Below are 23,237 nucleotides of genomic sequence, written 5' to 3' on the forward strand. Positions count from 1 at the left end.
TATTATTTGAGCGTCAATAGGGCTCATTGGGCTCCATCCTACCTAAGGCTGATCATGAAACTGGGTGACGGCACGGTGAGTGCCCATTAGTAGTTGTGGTATGGAGTGTGAGATGCAGGGCAGATGGAATTACCTTAGGGGCAGATGGGGCGTTAACCCCTTGTATTCGTGATGCCAGGGCGTGGTTTATCCTCAATACCACCCGAAGGTATACCGCTGAATCCTGGGCTAGGCACAAGAGCAATAATGACTCTGACGCCAAGTTACGGATAACGGTAACTTTACTGAGTGACAGATGGAACAGTCTATACAGTGTAACCAGGGCCCACGGAGGTGACCAGTGACTTCAGAGATCTTAAAGGGGTACTCCGCCCCTGGCATCTTATCCCCTATCCAAAGGATAGGGGATAAGATGTCAGATCGCCGGGGTCCCGCTGCTGGGGACCCCGGGGATCGCCGCTGCGGCACCCTGCCATCATTACTGCACAGAGCGAGTTCGCTCTGTGCGTAATGACGGGCGATACAGGGGCCGGAGCAGAGTGACGTCATGGCTCCGCCCCTCATGACATCACGGCCTGTCCCCTTAATGCAAGTCTATGGCAGGGGGCGTGACGACCGCCACGCCCCCTCCCATAGACTTGTATTCACGGGGATGGGCCGTGACGTCACGAGGGGCGGAGCCGTGACGCAATGATGCTCCGGCCCCTGTATTGCCCGTCATTATGCGCAGAGCGATCTCGCTCTGTGCAGTAATGATGGCGGGGTGCCGCAGCAGCGATCCCCGGGGTCCCCAGCAGCAGGACCGCGGCGATCTGACATCTTATCCCCTATCCTTTGGATAGGGGATAAGATGTCTAGGGGCGGAGTACCCCTTTAAAGAGGTTATCCAGGGAAAAACATTTTTTTATATATATATCAACTGGCCCCAGAAAGTTAAACAGATATGTAAATTACTTCTATTAAAAAATCTTAATCCTTTCAGTACTTATGAGCTTCTGAAGTTAAGGTTGTTCTCTGATGACACGTGTCTCGGGAAACGGGACTCTAACGCTGTGTTCACACGTGGTGTTTTAGTAACAGTACTGTTCTTGCTGTGCTTTTCCGAAATCGCGTTAAAAATTGCGTTTTTTTTTTCTAATCATTTTATTAGCGGTACTGTAATGGCGCGTTTTACCGCAGTTATGAAAATCGCTGTTAAACACGCTATTACAGTACCTCTTAGAAAAACGCCACATATGAACGCAGGCTCGGTCCGATGAGTAGGTTTACAGGCCAGGGATGAAGAGTGACGTATCTCGCGACAGGAGCTTTAGTCGCATCATATCCTGGACGGCGGAGGCCACATTGTCTTCCTAGACACGTAATCTCTACTAATAGAATATGTGTAATCCTTTCAGGGGCTGCTAATGGGATGAGTAGAGGCGAATGGCTTATCACCCCCCTCCCTCCATGATGGCCTGTGACTTGCTGTCAGTCAGTTTCCTTGTCTCTTTGCCTCGCTCTTCCACTGTCATTCGCCTCTTTCTTCCTCTGCCCCATTAGCGTTGGTTGCCATAGTTACAGTAACTGGGAAATGGCCGCCGCTCAGGGCTCTGTTGAGTCATTCGAGATCCCACTGCCTGACACCGTCCCCCCTTCCTCTCCACTCACGCCACTAGCCGTATAGTCCAGAAAACACCATGGCGATGACCCGTGTCTGTGGGCGTTTTGTCTTTTGCCTCCTCTCTTCACAATTTCGGAAGAAAATGTCACGTACTACTGACTGCAGTCTACAGAATGGATTACCGAGGATATTAGTTATCCAGCTTTCTCCTAGACTGAAATGGCTGACAACATAGGGCAATAGATGGTGTACAAAAGCAGGGTAACTAAGGAGGGGATACCCCTGTCGTCACTTTCATGCTGCCCGAACCGTCATCAGTGTGGTCCACAGCGGCTTCCACTAGGTTTGATACCAAAACCAGAAACAGATCTATCAAGGCTGGTGAGAAGCCACAAGGGACGGCCCTGGTGACTTGTAGTTCAGGCAGCATGAACATGATGACAGGCTCCCTTTAAGGTCTGGATTATAAAGAAAGTTGTGGTGAGGGTGTGATTGGAGGGCAGATGTTATTACCCTAGGGGCAGATGGCATTAACCCCTTGTGTTCGTGACGCCAGGGTGTGGTTTTACCTCTACACCACCAGAAGGTATGGCCGCTGGATCCTGGGCTAGGCACGGGGCATATAATGACTCCAATGCCAAGTTACGGAACAACGACAGCTTTACTGAAGCAGACAGATGGAATAGTCTTTACAGCTCAGTTAGGCCCAAGGAGGTGACCAGTGACAGAGACTTTAGGGCTCGCTAGGACTTGTAGTGGATTTTGGACAATTTGTTGCAGGGCCAAAACTGACTTTATACAGGCTGATCTTGACTGACTTGACTAGACAGACTTCACCCCGTATGTAGCTTGACTTTCACCTGTGGGGCACCTGGTTGGTGGAAGCGTGGCTGCGTGGTCGGCCTTGGGTCTCCTCAGGACACCAGACACTCTCTCCAGGTCTTGACTGTTCCTCAGCATGGACTGGAATTAGAACTGAACTCCCTAGATAGCTCCTCCCAGGTTTTTTTGGGGAAAGACTCTGGAGGGGTCCTATAGGTCACCCTTTAAGTCACCTGATCAGTGGTACCTTCCTTGGTTACAAGACTTGGTAACAACATTTAAAGGTACATAACGTCATATTTACATTACATTAGATAATATTGGCACTTATTAACCATTTAACATACTCAGCTTAAGGGGGGGGGGCTCACGGGACACTGCAATAGAGTCCGTCAGAAAGGACAGCAAGGGTACAGGGGTGCAACTCCTGTTCTGTGCCACCACAATAGGCACAAGGCGCATGTGCCCCAAAGGTCCCCACCACATTGGGCCTACACCACCCTCCCTGCCCAGGCTGATTACTCTAATCTAGTTATAACAATCACAACTAGATAAGGAGCACTAGTGGTGCATTGACATTGTAGGTCACAATCTCTGTATAGAAACAAGTCAAAAGTTTTGATTGGTCGGGGTCTGAGTGTTCAGACCTTGACCAATCACAAGAATGAGCCGGTAGAAGAGCGCACTGTGCCATGTGACCAAGACAAACTCACAGTCTAGAGCAGTGTTTCCTAACCAGTGTGACTTCATCTGTTGCGAAACTACAACTCCCATCATGCCCGGACAGCCTTTGGCTGTCCGGGCATGCTGGGAGCTGTAGTTTTTGCTACAGCTGGTGGCATACTGGTTGGGAAACACAGATCTATGGGATAATCTCATTAGCCAACACAGATAGCAGAGAGAGAAGCACTCAGCCAGGCGCTTCTCTCCCAGCTTGTTCTAGGTCGGGGTCTGAACACTCAGACCCCAACCAATCAAAACATTTGACATGTCTGTAGTTTTTATTTAAAGTGACAGGTAACACTTTAAGGTCATGTGGACAAGTTTATTGATGAGATGAAAATCTGATTTTCTACCTTTTTACAGGACACTTTAAATAACAACTCCCTGGCGAAGAAATACAGCTGGCAAGACAGAGTGTCCCGCTCGAACTCCCCACTGAAGACAGGTAAGTGAGATAGAGACTTTAGGTTGCAGTTTTGGAATATTTCTAATACCTGGGACTAGAGATGAGCGAATTTACAGTAAATTCGATTCGTCACGAACTTCTCGGCTCGGCAGTTGATGACTTTTCCTGCATAAATTAGTTCAGCTTTCAGGTGTTCCGGTGGGCTGGAAAAGGTGGATACAGTCCTAGGAAAGAGTCTCCTAGGACTGTATCCACCTTTTCCAGCCCACGGGAGCATCTGAAAGCTGAACTCATTTATGCAGGATAAGCCATCAACTGCCGAGCCGAGAAGTTCGTGACGAATCGAATTTACTGTAAATTCGCTCATCTCTACCTGGGACCAGAAATAAGTGAGGAACTATTTGTCAGTTAAATGGCCACTGCCATTGTTATAGAATATCCAGATTTTAATCCATAGGACAAGTATGACTAAGAGCGCGCATAGCGCTTGAAACGCGTTACTTGTTCCTTCCTTGTCCTATGGATTAAAATTGATTTTACCTGCATTGGGCTGGATCCGTCCTTCCTTGTTTTCCTGTCATTGGCTGGTGCTGTCCAGCACCTGAATCCGTGCTCTGCTGTCCGAGGCGGGGTGAGCTGGTTTCACTTTGCTTGAATATCCAGACTTGTAATAATTCGGGCTCAGTGGCGTCTGCCAGGATAGCGAATTCGCAATAGTTGGAAAAACACAGACAGACAGAGTCAGTGGTCCAGCAACTGATTTCTCCTCCAGCATAGAAAGAATACCCGGAGGAGGTCAGTGTTCAGTTTATTTATGTACTCAACAAAGAGGGAGGGGTTACAGTAGCCACTCCCACATATACAGTATCAGGTGTCACACCTACAGCCACTGTATCAAAGTCACTCCCACAGTGGACACAGACAAGTTACAATATGGTGATCCAGGCTATAACACTGTGCACTGAGGCTGATATGTTACCGACCACCAACACATCTGCCGCTGTGCCAATAGCCAATAACAACAAACCACACTGCACAACATTATACTCACCATGAAGGCAATGTGACAAACCAGAAAATATTTCCACGACACCATTTGTAAAAACGTTTTATATAATGCAGATAATAAGATTATATGTGTATTCGTAATATACATCCCTGCAGCAATTGCCAAAATTTGGGCCAAAATACAGGAAGTGTGAGTGGGACAATCAGGGCTCTGTGCAGGCTCCTGGCTTGTCAATCAGCCTGTGTGTGAGCCAGGGGCATTTCATAGAGTCTTGTCCTCAGTGCACAGAGCCCGGCTTATCCTTAGTGTGCAGAGCCCTGCTTGTCCGCAATGTACAGAGCCCTGCTTTTCCTCAGTGTACAGAGCCCTGCTTGTCCTCAGTGTACAGAGCCCTGCTTGTCCTCAGTGTACAGAGCCCTGCTTGTCCTCAGCGTACAGAGCCCCGCTTGTCCTCAGCGTACAGAGCCCCGCTTGTCCTCAGCGTACAGAGCCCCGCTTGTCCTCAGCGTACAGAGCTCCACTTGTCCTCAGCGTACAGACCCCCGCTTGTCCTCAGCGTACAGAGCCCAGCTTGTCCTCAGCGTACAGAGCCCCGCTTGTCCTCAGCGTACAGAGCCCCGCTTGTCCTCAGTGTACAGAACCCCGCTTATCCTCAGTGTACAGAACCCCGCTTATCCTCAGTGTACAGAGCCCTGCTTGTCCTCAGTGTACAGAGCTCTGCTTGTCCACAGTGTACAGAACCCCGCTTATCCTCAGTGCACAGAGCCCTGCTTGTCCTCAGTGTACAGAACCACGCTTATCCTCAGTGTACAGAGCCCTGCTTGTCCTCAGTGTACAGAACCACGCTTGTCCTCAGTGTACAGAACCACGCTTGTCCTCAATGCACGTATGTGAACCAGAAAATGGGGGTAGAGGGAGCCAACTTTTTTCACCTAATTTTGGAGTGCCAGGAAATACATTACTATCTTCATTAGTAATGACTTGTCTTGAAAAGTATCAAGTACCACATAAGTATCCTGTGATATTTATGTGGTATGGGGTGTGAGATGCAAGGCAGATGGAATTACTCTAGGGGCAGATGGCATTCATTTTCAGGTATTCGTGATGCCAGGGTGTGGTTTATCCTTAATACCACACGAAGGTATACCGCTGGATCCTGGGCTAGGCACAAGGGCAATAATGACTCCGACGCCAAGTTAGCTTAACGGTAGCTTTACTGAGTGACAGATGGGAAAGTCTATACAGTTCAGCCAGGCCAACGGAGGTGACCAGTGACTTCAGAGACCTTAAGGGCTTGCTGGGACTTGTAGTAGAACGGGACAATTTAGTGCAGACCACGCTGACTTGACAGATGACTTTGACTTGCGTGACATCATGAGGGGGCGGAGCTATGACGTCACAAGCTCCCGGCACCGGCTCCAGCGTTCGGAACAGTTTGTTCCAAACACTGAGCAGCAGAGTACCCCTTTAAGCGTGCATGTGAATAAGATGACGGGACAGCTGTCAGTCTATGGCCAACATGAGTCTCATTCTATTACACTCAGAATTCTGACTGCGTTTGACTTACTAAGGCACCAGGCCCATTTATTTTTGTGTTTTTTTTTATGTTCCTGTATTTTACATTCAGCATGATTTTATGAGACCACATGTACTGTTTGCAAATAGTGCCCCATATGGATCTCTAATATCGAGTGATGCCAGATAGAGGAAAGCTGGCATCATCACCAGCTTGGTTTATCTATTCCAAAAATAGAAATACAAACAACCATTACAGAACCCTTATGCCGAAAGTCATTTTGAAGGAGAGAAATATTATAACACGAATAAAGTTATTGGATGTATGTGTGTGGGGGGCAGTTTTATAAACAATAGTACCAGCATTCGCGACATTATTTCAGAAATTGGCCTTGTAAATAAAATCAAAGAAAGAGCGAGTGCTAGTCTTGAGTGCCCACATAATACAGGAAGCCATTATGGCCGGTATCAGCCACACTTGACCTCCCCCATAGTGTTCCACTAGGCCTTTACTAGTGAGAAATAGTTGGGGGTAATGTGTCTTTATATATAATTACAGTATGTTTTATATAGTACAGTGTTGAAATATGTTAAACTGTGCCTTTACATATTTTGTATACACACAATGCAGTGGCTAAGGGAAGTTTTCCCTACAATAAAATTTTAAACTTTAAAAGGGAGTTAGAGCTTAGCATAGCCCAGCCCGCTCTTCGAGAAGATGTTAGGCAGAGGTTTAGCCAAGGAACTCACAGACCTGAACTAGGCCACAAGCTTCAGGTATGGCTTAAAACCACTGCTGCTGAATTTCTGCATATTTTGGGGATGTGCATCCCGCAGTTGGGAATTGTAGTGCCTGAATTTGTCCACCCCACAGCTGAAAATTGCACATAAAAACTTATTTCAATTCCATATGCACTTCCATATTAAATTAAAAGTTTTCTTCTTTTTGCCATCAAGTTAAAATAACCACAAGTTTCGTGCTTATTATATGCAACTCACCATCAAGGTGGTCTCGTATAGGAGGCCTTAAAGGGGTATTCCAGGCAAAACCTTTTTTTATATACATATCAACTGGCTCCGGAAAGTTAAACAGATTTGTAAATTACTTCTATTAAAAAATCTTAATCCTTCCAATAGTTATTAGCTTCTGAAGTTTTCTGTCTAACTGCTCAATGATGATGTCACGTCCCGGGAGCTGTGCATGATGGGAGAATATCCCCATAGGAACTGCACAGCTCCCGGGACGTGAGTCATCAGAGAGCAGTTAGACAGAAAACAACAACTCAACTTCAGAAGCTAATAACTATTGGAAGGATTAAGAATTTTTAATAGAAGTAATTTACAAATCTGTTTAACTTTCCGGAGCCAGTTGATATATAAAAAAAAGTTTTGGCCTGGAATACCCCTTTAAAGAGTACCTATCATGAGCTAAACTATCCCTAATCCCCCCCTCCCCACATCTGTCCCTGACTCTCACTGACACTATCCCTGTGTTTCTTTTCATTCAAAATCCCCTCTTTCTACCTGATTTATCGTCTTCTTGGCTGCTCATTCAGCCGTCCGTGTGTGAGAGAGGAAGGGGGCGTGGCCCAGCATATAGTCTGTGAGCACAGCAGCCGGAAGCTCTTAATCTTCTCCTCTCTGTTTACAACTGCATGTGCAGAGAGAAGAAAGATCGGAGCTCGGATAGTAAAAGGAATGAGGGCATGCAGTAAGGCAGAGTCAGGAGTATGCACTTCTGTACTATGAGCACAGTGCTGGCTCCTACCTGTCTGATTCACAGGCAGGGAGCAGTGCTGAGCTTGTCTGTGTCCTGGCTGCAGTCTGAGATTTAGTATGCCAGCATGAGTATGAAATCTATAAAAAGGGCTTGCAGCCAGGACTGGTAGGGAGACCCCTAGTGGTCATTTTTTCAAAGTGGAAAATGAAAAGAAAGAAGCATATTTTTAATGTGCTATTGGAAAGTTATTCTATAATGTATCAAAAGTTTGTTTGATGAAAGGTACCCTTTAAATTGTTCTGTCTTTTGTCATAAGATCACATAAACTATCCTTATATTTATGTATACTTATCTTATTATACAGGAGAGACAACCCCATCCAATGAACATGTGTGTCTCAGTGATGAAGGAAACCCACCCGCTGTGACACAGGACCGCGGGACCTCCACCGATACGCCCTGCAGACGTAACAATACCACCCAGAGTGCCAACGATCCCTCTGGACGTGCTTCTACAAGGTCACGCTTGGACCCTCACAGAGACCGCATCCGCTACCAGACAGATGTAAGACTGGAGCCTACAGAAGAGATATTCCTGACACCCGTTCAAAGGTGCTCAGACCCCCCAGAACCAGAACCTGTATCACAGGCTGGACCCTGCCGCATGTCAGTCAGCTCAGATGCAGACATTAACGTGCGGCCAAACAATGGGAGCAGACAACAGTTATCAATCAGCGAGGAGGAAGAGGAAGGGGAAGATGGTGTGGGGTATCTTGGGTGTCCAGGAAGGGTTGGGGGTCCTCGAGGACTTCAGAGGTCATCGGTCAGCTCGGACACCAGTGGCTTATCTTATGACTCTGTCAAATACACATTAGTGGTTGATGATAATGTACAGCTACAATTGGTCAGTCTACGCCAATGTTATGCTGGGTACAGCGATGACAGTGACAGTGGCACCGTGTATGACAATTGTGTGTCCTCACCGTACGAGTCAGCCATTGGTGAGGAATATGAAGAGGAAGAGGACGAACAGGTGGGGGCATCGGGGAGGGAGGGAAGCCGACTCCGTAGGTCTATGTGCTTATCGGACACCTCTTCTCCAGACGGCGATGTCTCCTACTCCAAAAAGTTCCTTAACGTCTTCATGAATGGACGGTCACGCTGTACGAGTGAGTTCATGAGTGAGATAATTCGTTCTAATCTTCTCATATATTTATATTTGTGTGATATTGTACAGTATATAAGGGCACATGGATCACAGTATGGGCACTTCTTTACCTATTGAGGTACTGTACATCTGCACCAACTATTTGCAGATTAGCACATTTTAGGACAGAACATGTTATAACTAGTGCTGGGCGGTATACCGGTTCAACACGAATACCGGTATGTTTTTTCTGTACGCTGTGCATTTTTCCTATACCGCAATACGGTTGGCCCCCCGAATGAATGAATTACCAGCAACAGATGATCTTTAAATGAATGAGATGCGGCCACGGCGCTTAAATGCATGAGATGCGGGCAGCCAGCGCTTTAAATGAATGAGATGTGGGCTGCCGGCGCTTTATTAAATGAATGAGATGCGGGCCGCCAGCCCTTTATTAAATGAATGAGATGCGGGCCGCCGGCCCTTTAAATGAATGAGATGCGGGCCGCCAGCACTTTAAATGAATGAGATGCGGGCCGCCAGCACTTTAAATGAATGAGATGCGGGCCGCCAACACTTTAAATGAATGAGATGCGGGCCGCCGGCGCTTTATTAAATGAATGAGATGTGGGCCGCCGACGCTTTATTAAATGAATGAGATGCGGGCCGCCTGCCCTTTAAATGAATGAGATGCGGGCCGCCGGCGCTTTATTAAATGAATGAGATGCGGGCCGCCGGCCCTTTAAATGAATGAGATGCGGGCAGCCGGCGCTTTAAATGAATGAGATGCGGGCCGCCAGCACTTTAAATGAATGAGATGCGGGCCGCCGGCGCTTTATTAAATGAATGAGATGCGGGCCGCCGGCGCTTTATTAAATGAATGAGATGCGGGCCGCCTGCCCTTTAAATGATTGAGATGCGGTCCTCCGGCGCTTTATTAAATGAATGAGATGCGGGCCGCCGGCCCTTTAAATGAATGAGATGCGGGCAGCCGGCGCTTTAAATGAATGAGATGCGGGCCGCCAGCACTTTAAATGAATGAGATGCGGGCCGCCGGCGCTTTATTAAATGAATGAGATGCGGGCCGCCGACGCTTTATTAAATGAATGAGATGCGGGCCGCCAGCACTTTAAATGCACGAGATGCGGCCCGCGGCAAGCTGTCACCTCCCCCTGCAAGCGCTAAAAGCCTGGCTTTTAGCGCTTGCAGGGGGAGGTGACAGCTTCCGACTCGCAACTTAATCGTTTCCAGCGCCATGGCCCGCGTCTCATTCATTTAAAGGGCCGGCAGCCCGCATCTCATTCATTTAAAGGGCCAGCAGCCCGCATCTCATTCATTTAAATGGCCGGCGGCCCGCATCTCATTCATTTACAGCACCAGCCGCCCGCATCTCATTCATTTACAGCACCAGCCGCCCGCATCTCATTCATTTACAGCACCAGCGGCCCGCATCTCATTCATTTACAGCACCAGCGGCCCGCATCTCATTCATTTACAGCACCAGCGGCCCGCATCTCATTCATTTACAGCACCAGCGGCCCGCATCTCATTCATTTACAGCACCAGCGGCCCGCATCTCATTCATTTACAGCACCAGCGGCCCGCATCTCATTCATTTACAGCACCAGCGGCCCGCATCTCATTTATTTACAGCACCAGCCACCCGCATCTCATTCATTTACAGCACCAGCGGCCCGCATCTCATTCATTTACAGCACCAGCCACCCGCATCTCATTCATTTACAGCACCAGCGGCCCGCATCTCATTCATTTACAGCACCAGCGGCCCGCATCTCATTCATTTAAAGCACCAGCGGCCCGCATCTCATTCATTTAAAGCACCAGCGGCCCGCATCTCATTTATTTACAGCACCAGCCACCCGCATCTCATTCATTTACAGCACCAGCCACCCGCATCTCATTCATTTACAGCACCAGCGGCCCGCATCTCATTCATTTACAGGACCAGCGGCCCGCATCTCATTCATTTACAGCACCAGCGGCCCGCATCTCATTCATTTACAGCACCAGCGGCCCGCATTTCATTCATTTAAAGCGCTGGCAGCTCGCAACTTAATCATTTCCAGCGCCGTGGTCTGGGGGACAAAGAGGGAGGTTTAGAAAAATATAGCAGTGCCCGGGGTCACATATGACTAGTTCCTGTGCAGGGGCGGGGAGGGGGAGCAAGGGGTAAATACCGTTAAATACCGTGGAACCGCCATAACTTACAAAAACACAGTGATATGCATTTTTGGTCATACCGCCCAGGACTAGTTATAACTCCCATCCTATACCATATTGATGTCCAAACAAAGGAAGATAAGGAGGCACTCAGATCTTCTGCGTTTTTCTTTATTCAATCAGGTCATGTTACAATGCCTAGCCAATGGGCCAGGTATTGTAACATGACCTGATTGAATAAAGAAAAACACAGAAGATCTGAGTGCCTCCTTATCTTCCTTTGTTTGGATATGGGGGGTTGGGGGGGGGGGATGAGGTGATAGTCCCAGTGGGGGGGTCAGACATCTTGTCTAGGGGTGAAGTACCCCTTGAATGTTTCCTGTGATCGCCAACAAATTTGCGCAGATGATACTTTGATACATGTGCCTCTCTGTATGAATTTTAAAAATCCATAACCACAATAACCTTTGTATATGTATAGATCATCTCATAAAATAATGGCATTTTGCTAAGGATATCACTCTGGGACTCTGGCCCCTTCTTTCTCAGTTGGGGTCCCAGGGGTCAGACCACTATAAAAAAAAAAAAAAAAAAAAAAAATCTTTAGCATCTGCTAAAGTACCCCTTTAACACCATATAAAACACACTGTTTTATATGGTGTTATAGGGGTACTCCTGTGGAAAACTTTTTTTTTTTTTTAAATCAACTGGTGCCAGAAAGTTTAACAGATTTGTTATTAACTTCTATTAAAAAATCTTAATCCTTCCAATACTTTTTAGGGGCTGTCTACTAAAGAGAAATCCAAAAAAAGAAATGCATTTCCTCTGATGTCATGATCAGTGCTCTCTGCTGACCTCTGCTGTCCATATTAGGAACTGTCCAGAGCAGAATATGTTTGCTGTGGGGATTTTCTCCTGCTCTGGGCAGTTCCTAAAATGGACAGCAGAGGTCAGCAGAGAGCACTGTGGTCAGGACATCAGAGGAAATGCATTTCTTTTTTTGATTTCTCTTTAGTATACAGCCCCTAAAAAGTACTGGAAGGATTAAGATTTTTTAATAGAAGTGATTTACAAATCTGTTTAACTTTCTGGCACCAGTAGATTTAAAAAAAAAAAAAAAAAAAAGAAAGCTTTCCACCGGAGTACCCCTTTAAGTTCCCACTTTTAGTAATTATGGGGTATGCCTATTTGGGCATATGGTCATAATAAAGGGGAGCCCCCTGCTCAGGATACCTCAAGTAAACCAGAATGTAGAGTTGCTATGTAAGAATGGCTTCTGCACGGGTAGACTTGGCACATTCATGTCTTACGAGGGCAACTGGATGAAACACAGGGGCTCAGAACTCCATTGAGCACTTATACCACAGAATTTGTGGGACTCTCAGGACCCGGACCCTCACTGATCAAAACTTCTGATATGTCTAAAGTTGGTTTTTCTTGTTCTTTTTTATTTAATTTTTTTTTATTTTTAAAGTATTTTTTTGCTTATTTCCCCTCTAAAAAAATTTCTGGGTTTTCCATCTAAGAGATAAACAACATTATAATATCTAACTGGGGGTTTGCTTCTGTTTTATATCTGTAAATTGTTGGTTTAGTAGTGTTTTTTGTTGTTGCTTTTCGTGGACTCAGGCTATGTGCACACAGGTTTTTTTGGGCCGATTTGGGGACCACAAAATTGACATATTTTTTCCCCAGTTTAAAGGGATACAAACTGTTCCGAACGGTGGAGCCGGCGCCGAGAGCTTGTGACGTCATAGCTCCGCCCCCTCATGAAGTCACGCCCCGCCCCTTCAATGCATGTCTATGTGAGGGGGCGTGACGCATGTCACGCCCCCTCCCATAGACGTGCATTGAGGGGGCGGGGCGTGACGTCATGAGGGGGACGGGGCTATGACGTCACGAGGTGCCGGCTCCAGCGTTCGGAACAGTTTGTTCCAAACGCTGAGCAGCGTAGTATCCCTTTAAGTGTATGTTCCCACTGAGAAATTGACAAGGAATTTACTTGCGTAATTCTACGCTGCGCTTTAATTCCGCCTTGGAAAGTTCTATTGACTTCGTTGGTCTTTCCGCCACATTGTTTACACTGAAGAATTTCTGTGGATAAAAATCTGATGCAAAATTGTACTTTGCCAAAAGATTGAACATGTTTCTTCTGGCGGAATCCGCAGGTAAAAACCCATTAGAGTCAATGAGACTTTTTTTTTGGACAAAATGAGCTTGGAGCGGTATTGACTCAATACCCAAATTGGCTAAACTTCCTTCACAGTATTTCCTGATCCTCCTCCTGATTTCCTGTTCGAATTCTGTGTCAAACACCACGCCATTTCTGCGCCAACGACATGCCAGGCAGAAGATGGCAGATTTGCCAATTTTTCTTACCAAAAGGATTCCTTGTCAGTTTCCCATCAGTTACTTAGTGTGAACATACCCTAATTTTACTATAATTAAAGGGGTATTCCAGGAAAAAACTTTTTTTTCTAATATATATATATATATATATATATATATATATATATATATATATATATATATAAACTGGCTCCAGAAAGTTAAACAGATTTCAATAATTATCAGCTGCTGAAGTTGAGTTGTTGTTTTCTGTCTGGCAACAGTGCTCTCTGCTGACATCTCTGCTTGTCTCGGGAACTGCACAGAGTAGAAGAGGTTTTCTATGGGGATTTGCTTCTACTCTGGACAGTTCCCGAGACAGGTGTCATCAGAGAGCACTTAGACAGAAAAGAACAACTCAACTTCAGGAGCTCATAAGTACTGAAAGGATTAAGATTTTTTTTTTATAGAAGTAATTTACAAATCTGTTTAACTTTCTGGAGCCAGTTGATTATATATATATATATATATATATATATATAAGTTTTTTCCTGGATAACCCCTTTAAGTGCTTCTTTTGAGCTGTTTATGTGCCAAAGTACAGCTGTATTTCAAAACTTATTTGGGACAGTTTTTTTGGGATAGTGAGGGCAGGCAGAACATGCCGGCGCTAGGACTGCTCAGAAATTCACAGTCTCCATAGATGGCAATGCATTTCCGAGCTGATTCCAAGAATAGACAAGACGACCCAGTTAAGAACAGCCAAAAAAAGCGCCATAAAACAGCCCAAAATCAAAATGAAGACTGAAAAAAAACTTCAGAAAAGTTCTCTTTTTAAACAAAAAAAGGACATTTTGTAAGCTGTATAAAAAGAAAAAAAAAAAAAGAAAAAAAAAAAAAAACACGTGCACATAGCCTCAAACTATATTTTTCAGGCTTGCTTGTGAGTGTTGTGTTTTTATCTCAAGGTTTCGGGAAGGAGGATAAAAGGTGCAATGTTTTCTAGGGGCCCTCAGTTTGTAATCTTTTTAGGTGCAGATTCCTTTGGCTTGTTTTCGTGCCTGATAAATGGGGAGGAGCGAGAACAGACGCACCGAGCTGTATTCAGGTAACTTCACGAATACATACCTGTACTCCAGCTGGTCATTGAAACATAAAGTGTGAACACAGCTTAGGGTCTGACTGGCCCACCAGGGTATCATAGGATCCTTTATTGGGCCTATCCTCTGACACAATAAGAGGTCCTAATATAAAAATGGGTACTAAGGATAGGGTCACACGTGCCGTATTTTGCTGCTATGTATTTTCCTACCCATTGAAGTTAAAGGGATTCTCCCTTGTTTATTCTGTTTTTTGTTATTATGTTTGTGTGTTATGTTTGTATTAGTATGTGTTTTTTTTATGTGTGTTGTGATTATGTATATATGCATTTTCTTACCTTTTGTGAAGATCCGGAAGCTGGCCCCTTTTTCTTCCAGCGGCTTGCTGTGTAACCTCGGCCTCCGCCATGTTGTGTTCGGTAAGTGGGATGTCGGGGGGTGTGTTCTTGCTTCTGTCCTTCCTATCTTCTGACGTCAGAGGCAAATCTTGTCTTTCTGTTTCTTCCATGGCTCAGCGACGAATCTGCGGACTCTTCCGGCGCATGCGCAGGTAATTTTTTAATTTTTTTACCAATAAAGTTTTTTTCTCTAATTGACAAACTGTCTGCGCATGGGCGAGTACGCAAGTGCTACGCTAACATCGTAGCGTACATTAGGTCTATGCTAATAGCGTAGCTTCGCGCAAGTGCAGACAGTTTGTCAATTAGAGAAAAAAAACTTTATTGGTAAAAAAAAATAAAAAACTACCTGTGCATGCGCCGGAAGAGTCTGCAGATTCGTCGCTGAGCCACGGAAGAAACAGGAAGAAAAGATTCGCCTTGGACGTCAGAAGATAGGAAGGACAGAAGCAAGAACACACCCCCGACATCCCACTTACCGAACACAACATGGCGGAGGCCGAGGCGGAGGAAGAAAAAGGGGCCAGCTTCCGGATCTTCACAAAAGGTAAAAAAATACATATATCAGTGGTCCCTCAACATACGATGGTAATTCGTTCCAAACGAGCCATCGTTTGTCGAATCCATCGTATGTTGAGGGATTCGTGCAATGTAAAGAATAGGAAGCTGTACTCACCTGTCCCCGCCGCTCAAGATGGTGTCCCCGGGCCCCGCTGGGCTCTCAGTTGTCTTCTCCGGACCTCCGCTGTCTTCTCCGGTCCTCTGCTGTCTTCTCCGGTCCTCTGCTGTCTTCTCCGGTCCTCTGCTGGCTTCCGCAAGGCCTTACTGGGCCTGCGTAGCGACGTCATTACGCCGCTGCGTACGCCATTCCTATTGGATGACGTGCGCAGCAGCGTATTGACGTTATTGGAGTGGGCCGAGAAGACACCGGAAGACCAGCGCTGGACCCGGAGGGCACCCTGGAGCATCGTGGAGGGGTAAGTAATACTTACCGCACCACACGGGGAACATTAAGCTGCTATCCGACGGCAGCTTAAGCATTTGGCGCTGCCGGACAATACTTAATGCGATGGCCCCGACATAAAAAAGCATCGTATGTCGATGCTGACATCGACATGCGATGGCTTCTGAGAGGCCATCGTATGTCGATTTCATCATATGTCGGGGCCATCGTAGGTCGGGGGGGTCACTGTATACATAATCACAACACACATAAAAAAAACACATACTTATACACACATAACACACAAACAAATAACAAAAAACAGTATAAACAAGGGAGAAACCCCTTTAATGGGTAGCAAAATCATTTTGCTACTCATTGGCCCAGATTTATCAAACTGTGTGAGAGAAAAAGTGAAGTGATTTTTCCACAGAAACCAATCACAGCTCAGCTTTCACTTTACCTCAGCTCATTAGCTGAGCTGTGATTGGTTGCTCTGGGAAAGTCACTCCACTTTTTCTCTCACACAGTTTGATAAATCAGGGCCATTGACTTCAATGGGTAGGAAAAGACACAGCAGCAAAATACGGCACGTGCAATCCTACCGTAAAGGTGCAACATTAGACAACGATATTTGGAGGTGGCTTTGTAGACAATCGCGCACCACAGAGTTCTATTTCTTATGGGATTACCCCTTATTAATTATATGCCCGTGTGTACAGTAACAAAGATTGCAAGCCAGGCATGCTGAATTTGTAGTTTTGCAACAGCTGGAGGCACACTGGTCGGGAAACACCAGTGTATGGAGATGGTACAGGAGCTGAGCCAGTCCATAATACATGGCCGGTTGTGGTTAAAGGGGTAGTCCCTGAATTATTATTTTTTTTAATCAACAGATTTGTTAATTAAAAAATAATAATAAGTGCAGCTCACAATTTATTGACCGAGGTATATAATGGATAAACACCTACATAGGTGTGAAATAAATTTGTGCAATAGAAAAAAAAAATAACCATGAACCTCAAGGGCAGTGGTCTTCAACCTGCGGACCTCCAGATGTTGCAAAACTACAACTCCCAGCATGCCCGGACAGCCAACGGCTGTCCGGGCATGCTGGGAGCTGTAGTTTTGCAACATCTGGAGGTCCGCAGGTTGAAGACCACTGCTCTAGGGCAATATCAGATACACGGATATGATGTTAAAGATAGAGATTAATAAATAAATGAACCGGGCTTCAATTGTATGAAATGATACATGAAATATTTATTAAAAGGCATTATTAGATAGATTAGTTATACCCTCCAGATTTGTAAATTACTTCTGTTTAAAAAATCTTAATCCTTCCAGTACTTATCAGTTGTCGTATGCTCCACAGGAAGTTCTTTTCTTTTTGAATTTCTGTCTGACCACAGTGCTCTCTGCTGACACCTCTGTCCATTTTAGGAACTGTTCAGAGTAGGAGCAAATCCCCATAGCAAACCTATCCTGCTCTGGACAGTTCCTGACACGGACAGGGGTGTCAGCAGAGAGCACTGTGGTCAGACAGGAAAGGAAATTCAAAAAAGAAAATAACTTCCTGTGGAGCATACAGCAGCTGATAAGTACTGGAAGGATTAAGATTTTTTTTTTAAATAGAAGTAATTTACAAATCTGGAGTGTATAACTAATCTGTCTAATTGTATTTTAATACATTTTTCATGTATCATTTCATACAATTGAAGCACGGTTCATGTATTTATTCATTTCTATCTTTAACATCATATCAGTGTATCTGATATTGCCCTTGAGGTTTATGTGGAGCATACAGCAGCTGATAAGTACTGGAAGGATTAAGATTTTTTAATAGAAGTCATTTACAAATCTGTTTAACTTTCTGGCACCAGCTGATTTAAAAAAAAAAATGTTTACCAGGGGAGTACCCCTTTAAGCTATCAGCAGCTACGATCTGAGATACCACTGCTCCTGGCCATGTAATCCCCTTGATGACTCCCCGCAATGCGATTGAGCGAAGGCTTGTAGGCTTGTACAAGTCTCCTAGGGGGCTAAAAAATGTTACAGAAAAAAAAAATAACAATAATTAAAAAATAAAAAATCTATATATATATATATATATATATATATATCTATATATCTATCTTGACCGGAACCAGTGTGCCCAGTGCTTTTTCGTCTTCATTCGTTCTTTCGTTCTATGGAAGTCTGTCCTATAATCGGCTGAGAGCACCGTTGGTCAGTGCCGCAGACATCCGGAGGATCGCTGTGTGTTGCCTTATTCTTGTGGGACTATTACGCTAGGTTCAAACTACGGAATCTCCAGGCAGAAAATTTCCGCCCGGAGATTCCGAGTGCGGCCAGCGCCGGCTGAATCAGTCGGCGCTAGGACCGCGCGGACACTGCAGTCTCCAATAGACTGCAATGTGTTCCGCCTGAAGAAAGAGCAACGCCTTTCTTCAGGCGGAAATTTCTAAGCGGATTTTCCGCTTCACAAATTCCGAAGTGTGAATTTGTGAACGGAAACCCATTCACTACACTAGACATTTTAGCAAGCGGAATTTCTGACGGAAATTTTACGACTGAATTTCTGTCGGAAATTCCGTAGTCTGAACCTAGCCTTATAGTAAGGAGTGCCGGCTGCATTTCTTTTTGGAGAATTAAAGGGGTACTCCGGTGCTAAGACATCTTATCCCCTATCCAAAGGATAGGGGATAAGATGTCTGATCGCGGGGGTCCCGATGCTGGGGACCCCCGTGATCTTCCACGCCGCACCCCGTTAGAATCAGCCCCCGGAGCATGCTCGCTCCAGGTCTGATTACTATCACGGGGATGGAGCATAGTGACGTCACGGCTCCGCCCCTGTGTGACGTCACACTCCGCCCCCTCAATGCAAGCCTCCATAGGTTTGCATTGAGGGGGCGGAGCCGTGACGTCACTATGCTCCGTCCCCGTGATTGCCAGTAATCAGACCCGGAGCGAGCATGCTCCGGGGGCTGATTCTAACTGGGTGCGGCGTGGAAGATCATGGGGGTCCCCAGCGTCGGGATCCCCGCGATCAGACATCTTATCCCCTATCCTTTGGATAGGGGATAAGATGTCTTAGTGCCGGAGTACCCCTTTAAAGTTATTTTTTCCACACATTGAACACTGTAGAAAAACAAAAATTTGAGAAGTGTATCATTTGATGCAAATTTTTGAAGTATATCATTTCCTTAACAATATCAGGATAAATTTGGTATTGTTGTTCCCTGTCCAACACTGTTTTGGCCAAGTAATGGAACAGGTTGGGCAGGTTTGCAATATGTGCTAGTTAAAGGGGTATTCCAGGGGGGAAAAAAAATTATATCTCAATTGGTTCCAGAAAGTTAAACAGATTTGTAAATTACTTCTATTAAAAAATCTTAATCCTTCCAATAATTATCAGCTACTGAAGTGGAGTTGTTCTTTTCTGTCTGGCCATAGTGCTCTTCTTCATCTCTGCTTGTCTCGGAAACTGCACAGAGTAGAAGAGGTTTGCTATGGGGATTTGCTTCTACTCTGGGTGGTTCCCGAGACACGTGTCATCAGAGAGCACTTAGACAGAAAAGAACAACTCAACTTCAGAAGCTAAAAAAAAGCTGAAAGGATTAAGATTTTTAATAGAAGTAATTTACAAATCTGTTTAACTTTCTGGAACCAATTGAGATATATATATATATATATATATATATATATATCACAAAAGAAGACGTCCGGCACTCAGGGAGTTTCAGGCAAAACTTGTAGATGGCTTTATTCAAACGCTGTAGGCAGGACAAAATCTGACGAGTTTCGCACGCTCAGGTGCTTAGTCGTAGACTAAGCACCTGAGCGTGCGAAACGCGTCAGTATTTGTCCTGCCTACAGCGTTTGAATAAAGCCATCTATAAGTTTTACCTGCAACTCCCTGAGTGCCGGATGTCTTCTTTTGTGGTTTCTACAGAGCCGGGAGCAGTACCGGTGTCTGTAGCACGAGGACGTGCAGTAGACGTAGGAGTGGTGAGCGGCTCTACCTTGTTTGTATATATATATATATATATACATTTTCCTGGATAACCCCTTTAATAATTAAAAGATCTTGGGTTTTCATTGCCCCCCGGCATCCCATTCATTGTACCTTTTGATGGCAGATTCATGCCCCGTCATCCCGGGGAACTGGAGCTGGAGGCAGAGGACCCGCTGCTAGTGGAGGTTAAGGCTGAAGATTACTGGTATGAGGCCTATAACATGAGGACCGGGGAACGTGGTATCTTTCCGGCCTACTATGCAGTTCAGGTGACTAAGGACCCGGATCATCTATCAGGTAACGGCACCGGTGAGGAACTGGTTGTTTACAAGGGCAAATAGACCATAGAGGTTGCCCCATAGGTTACTATGAGGCCCGTGGAGAGGGCAGCCCCATTGCAGGGTGGTCCCATACCCTTTCTCTATGAGTTATTTGAAACTGCACAGGGTTCTCCCCCCCCCCCCCCGCTCTATACATTTATCTCAAATTCCCACTCAGGCTTACACCCTCCTGGGACTAGTCTCCCAAACTCGGGAACCCTAAATTTAAAATATAACCTTTATTATATCAAATTAAAATGTGGTTTGTGAGAACTCAAGATTAATGTGAATTAAAACCACAGTCATTGGATCAGTTTAGGGTTAACTTATTGTATTCCCTTTTATGGTCAATATTATCCCTCAAATTAGGAGGCTACTTCAGTTCTATGGGATAATTCCCTTTAAGGCTGCATTCACACTAGGAGCATTCATCCGTTATTAAATGTCCGTCTTCTGTGTAAAAATGGACGTTTAACAACGGATGAAATAAAGGGTGTATGGCCGAACACCTCTGCCTACAGACTCCCACAGCCGGGACAACTACTGCTCCCATTATGGAACAGACTTGTTTCCATGATGGGAGTAGTAATTCCCTGGCTGTGGGAGTCTGCAGACAGCTGGGGAGGCTACATTAGTGCTTGTACTACTACCCCCATCATGGAACAGAGTTTGAATCCCCCGCGGGAAGCCCTGAATGGCCGATCAGGGCTCTCAGCGAGAGATTGAAAAATGAACTTTGAGAGCAGTAGGGCCAAAGAGCACTGTGGGGGGCAAGATATATAGCGATATAGTGCAAGATATATAGTGCAGAGTGGGGGGGGCAGACATATAGCCTATATATCTAGCCCCCCCCCCTCTGCAGCGCATTAGATATGACCTCCGCCTGCGCATTAAATATATACCCGCTGGCGCATTGAATATATACCCCCGTAGCACATGTATATGTGCCCCCCACAGCTCTTCTATATACATATACCCCTACCGCTGTATGAATGAACAGTATTTCTATTAGCAGCGCATAGAGCCGGGAGCCGACACTATACGCTGCTAACAGAAATACCTTTCATTCATATAGCAGCAGAGGTATATTTATGTAAAAGCACTGGGGGGGGGGGGGCAGAAATACTTTTCATTCATACGGCGGCAGGAGCATGTGTATATAGAAGAGCTGTGGGGGGCAGACATATAGGGTATAGGGTTATCTGCCCCCCCCCCCCAGAGTGCTTCTACATAAATATACCTCTGCCGCCATATGAATGAAAGGTATTTCTATTAGCAGTGTATAGTGTCGGTTCCCGACTCTATGCGCTGCTAATAGAAATACTTTTCATTCATACGGCGGTAGGGGCATGTGTATATAGAAGAGCTGCGAGGGCACATATACATGCGCTACGGGGGTATATATTTAATGCGCCAGCGGGTATATATTTAATGCGCAGGCGGGGGTCATCATATCTAATGCGCTGCTGGGGGGGGGCTAGATATATAGGCTATATGTCTGCCCCCCCTCTGCAGCGCTATATATCTTGCCCCCCACAGTGCTCTTTGGCCCCTGCTACTCTCAAAGTTCATTTTTCAATCTCTCGCTGAGAGCCCTGATCGGCCATTCAGGGCTCCCCTCGGGGGGGGGAGTCAAAAATGAAAGTTAAAACACACGGATACATTGCAGGGTTGCGGAGCATGCCGCCCGCTCCCCTGCTTAATAACTTTTAGAATATTATTTCATTCACTGGTCCAATGCTGCTATTTAAAAGTACACACTGACACCCTCCCGACGCTTCGCCGGCCGCAACCGGCTTTATCAAGGGTCAAGGTGCTAATGGTGTCCGGTCCACATCACAGGGTTATACATCCTCTGTTTGTAGGCGTGGACAATTGCCCGTTCCGATTTCACCAATCATGAACTCTGACTGAGAGAAATTATTTCACTTCCGTTCTAAGGTATGTCTCTAAGTAACCAATTGTGATCGTCATGCTTTACAGGTAACCAGTAAGTCCTCACCTTATACCTCAGGTATCTTCCAGACTTGCGCTGTATGCCTCCGATGGTCCCGGCACTTCCGGGTTTGGGGCGATCACGTGACTCCATACGGCGTATGGATATAATAAAGGTTATATTTTAATTTTAGGGTTCCCGAGTTTGGGAGACTAGTCCCAGGAGGGCGTAAGCCTGAGTGGGAATTTGAGATAAATGTATATGTATCCAGCGGAAACTTCTATAGGTCATTTTGATTTATAGACACCACAACCAAAGTGGGCAGCAAGAATTGTCCCAAGGGTAAACTGCCCTACCAGGAATGTTATTAGGAATCATGACCCCTCCTGTCTCCATTGTGTCTTTTGCATCGTGTTCTTTATTCTTAAGATGATGATTAATCACCTATCCACAAAGCCGGTGATAAGTATCTTATCGATGGGGGGGGGGGGGGTCTGACCACTTGGAGCAGGAATCGTATTGGTAACATTATGATGGGAGCTCATGATTGGATAGTACCGCATCAAAGGTCAATACAGTGACGTCACAGGCAAAGGCTACATAAACCCCTAGATGGCGGTCTATCCACCATATGCCCAGTACCTCCTGACAAAGCCACGTCCATGTGGGGAAACATGTTGAGGGGGCATGTGTTAGGTTTTAAAAGTGGCTTTATCCCCTTAAGAGAGTAGAGTGTGGGCTGCTGCCACAGCTGTAGAGGGGAAGTAATAGGAGGCACGTAATAGGGCACCTTATGCCTTATTAAAAACATAATTGCAGGGGAGATAAGCCACGTTTTTAATTTGCTTTTTTTGTGTGAAAATAAACCATAAAGATAAGTTATAGATATATTGGAAATTTATGGAATTATTGGATCACTAAAGTGATCTATAGGTAAACGATTAAAAAAATGATTGGGCCTCCACAAGAAGGGGGTGGGGGGGTTAAAGAGAATGAAATGTCTTGTAAGACTCTGTACGTAATTTTGGTGGTCTTGTCGAGAAGACACGCTTCTCCCCTAAATATTTTT

General features: G+C 45.6%; 1 protein-coding gene across 10 annotated transcripts in view; it reads left to right on the forward strand.

The window, feature by feature from the left end:
- Positions 1-23,237, forward strand: part of MAPK8IP1 (mitogen-activated protein kinase 8 interacting protein 1) — a 97,391-nt gene that overhangs the window by 65,086 nt on the left and 9,068 nt on the right. For 7 of the 10 annotated variants that reach the window (XM_056527613.1, XM_056527620.1, XM_056527621.1 and 4 more), the window contains 4 exons: positions 3,512-3,593; positions 8,163-8,978; positions 14,486-14,561; positions 20,037-20,209. In XM_056527613.1, coding sequence (XP_056383588.1) covers positions 3,512-3,593; positions 8,163-8,978; positions 14,486-14,561; positions 20,037-20,209 — 1,147 coding nt within the window. The remainder of the gene's footprint in view (positions 1-3,511; positions 3,594-8,162; positions 8,979-14,485; positions 14,562-20,036; positions 20,210-23,237) is intronic. The other 3 variants (XM_056527614.1, XM_056527615.1, XM_056527616.1) reach the window with 3 other exon arrangements.

The sequence above is a fragment of the Hyla sarda genome, chromosome 6 (genome assembly GCF_029499605.1).
Source record: "Hyla sarda isolate aHylSar1 chromosome 6, aHylSar1.hap1, whole genome shotgun sequence".
NCBI lineage: Eukaryota > Metazoa > Chordata > Amphibia > Anura > Hylidae > Hyla > Hyla sarda.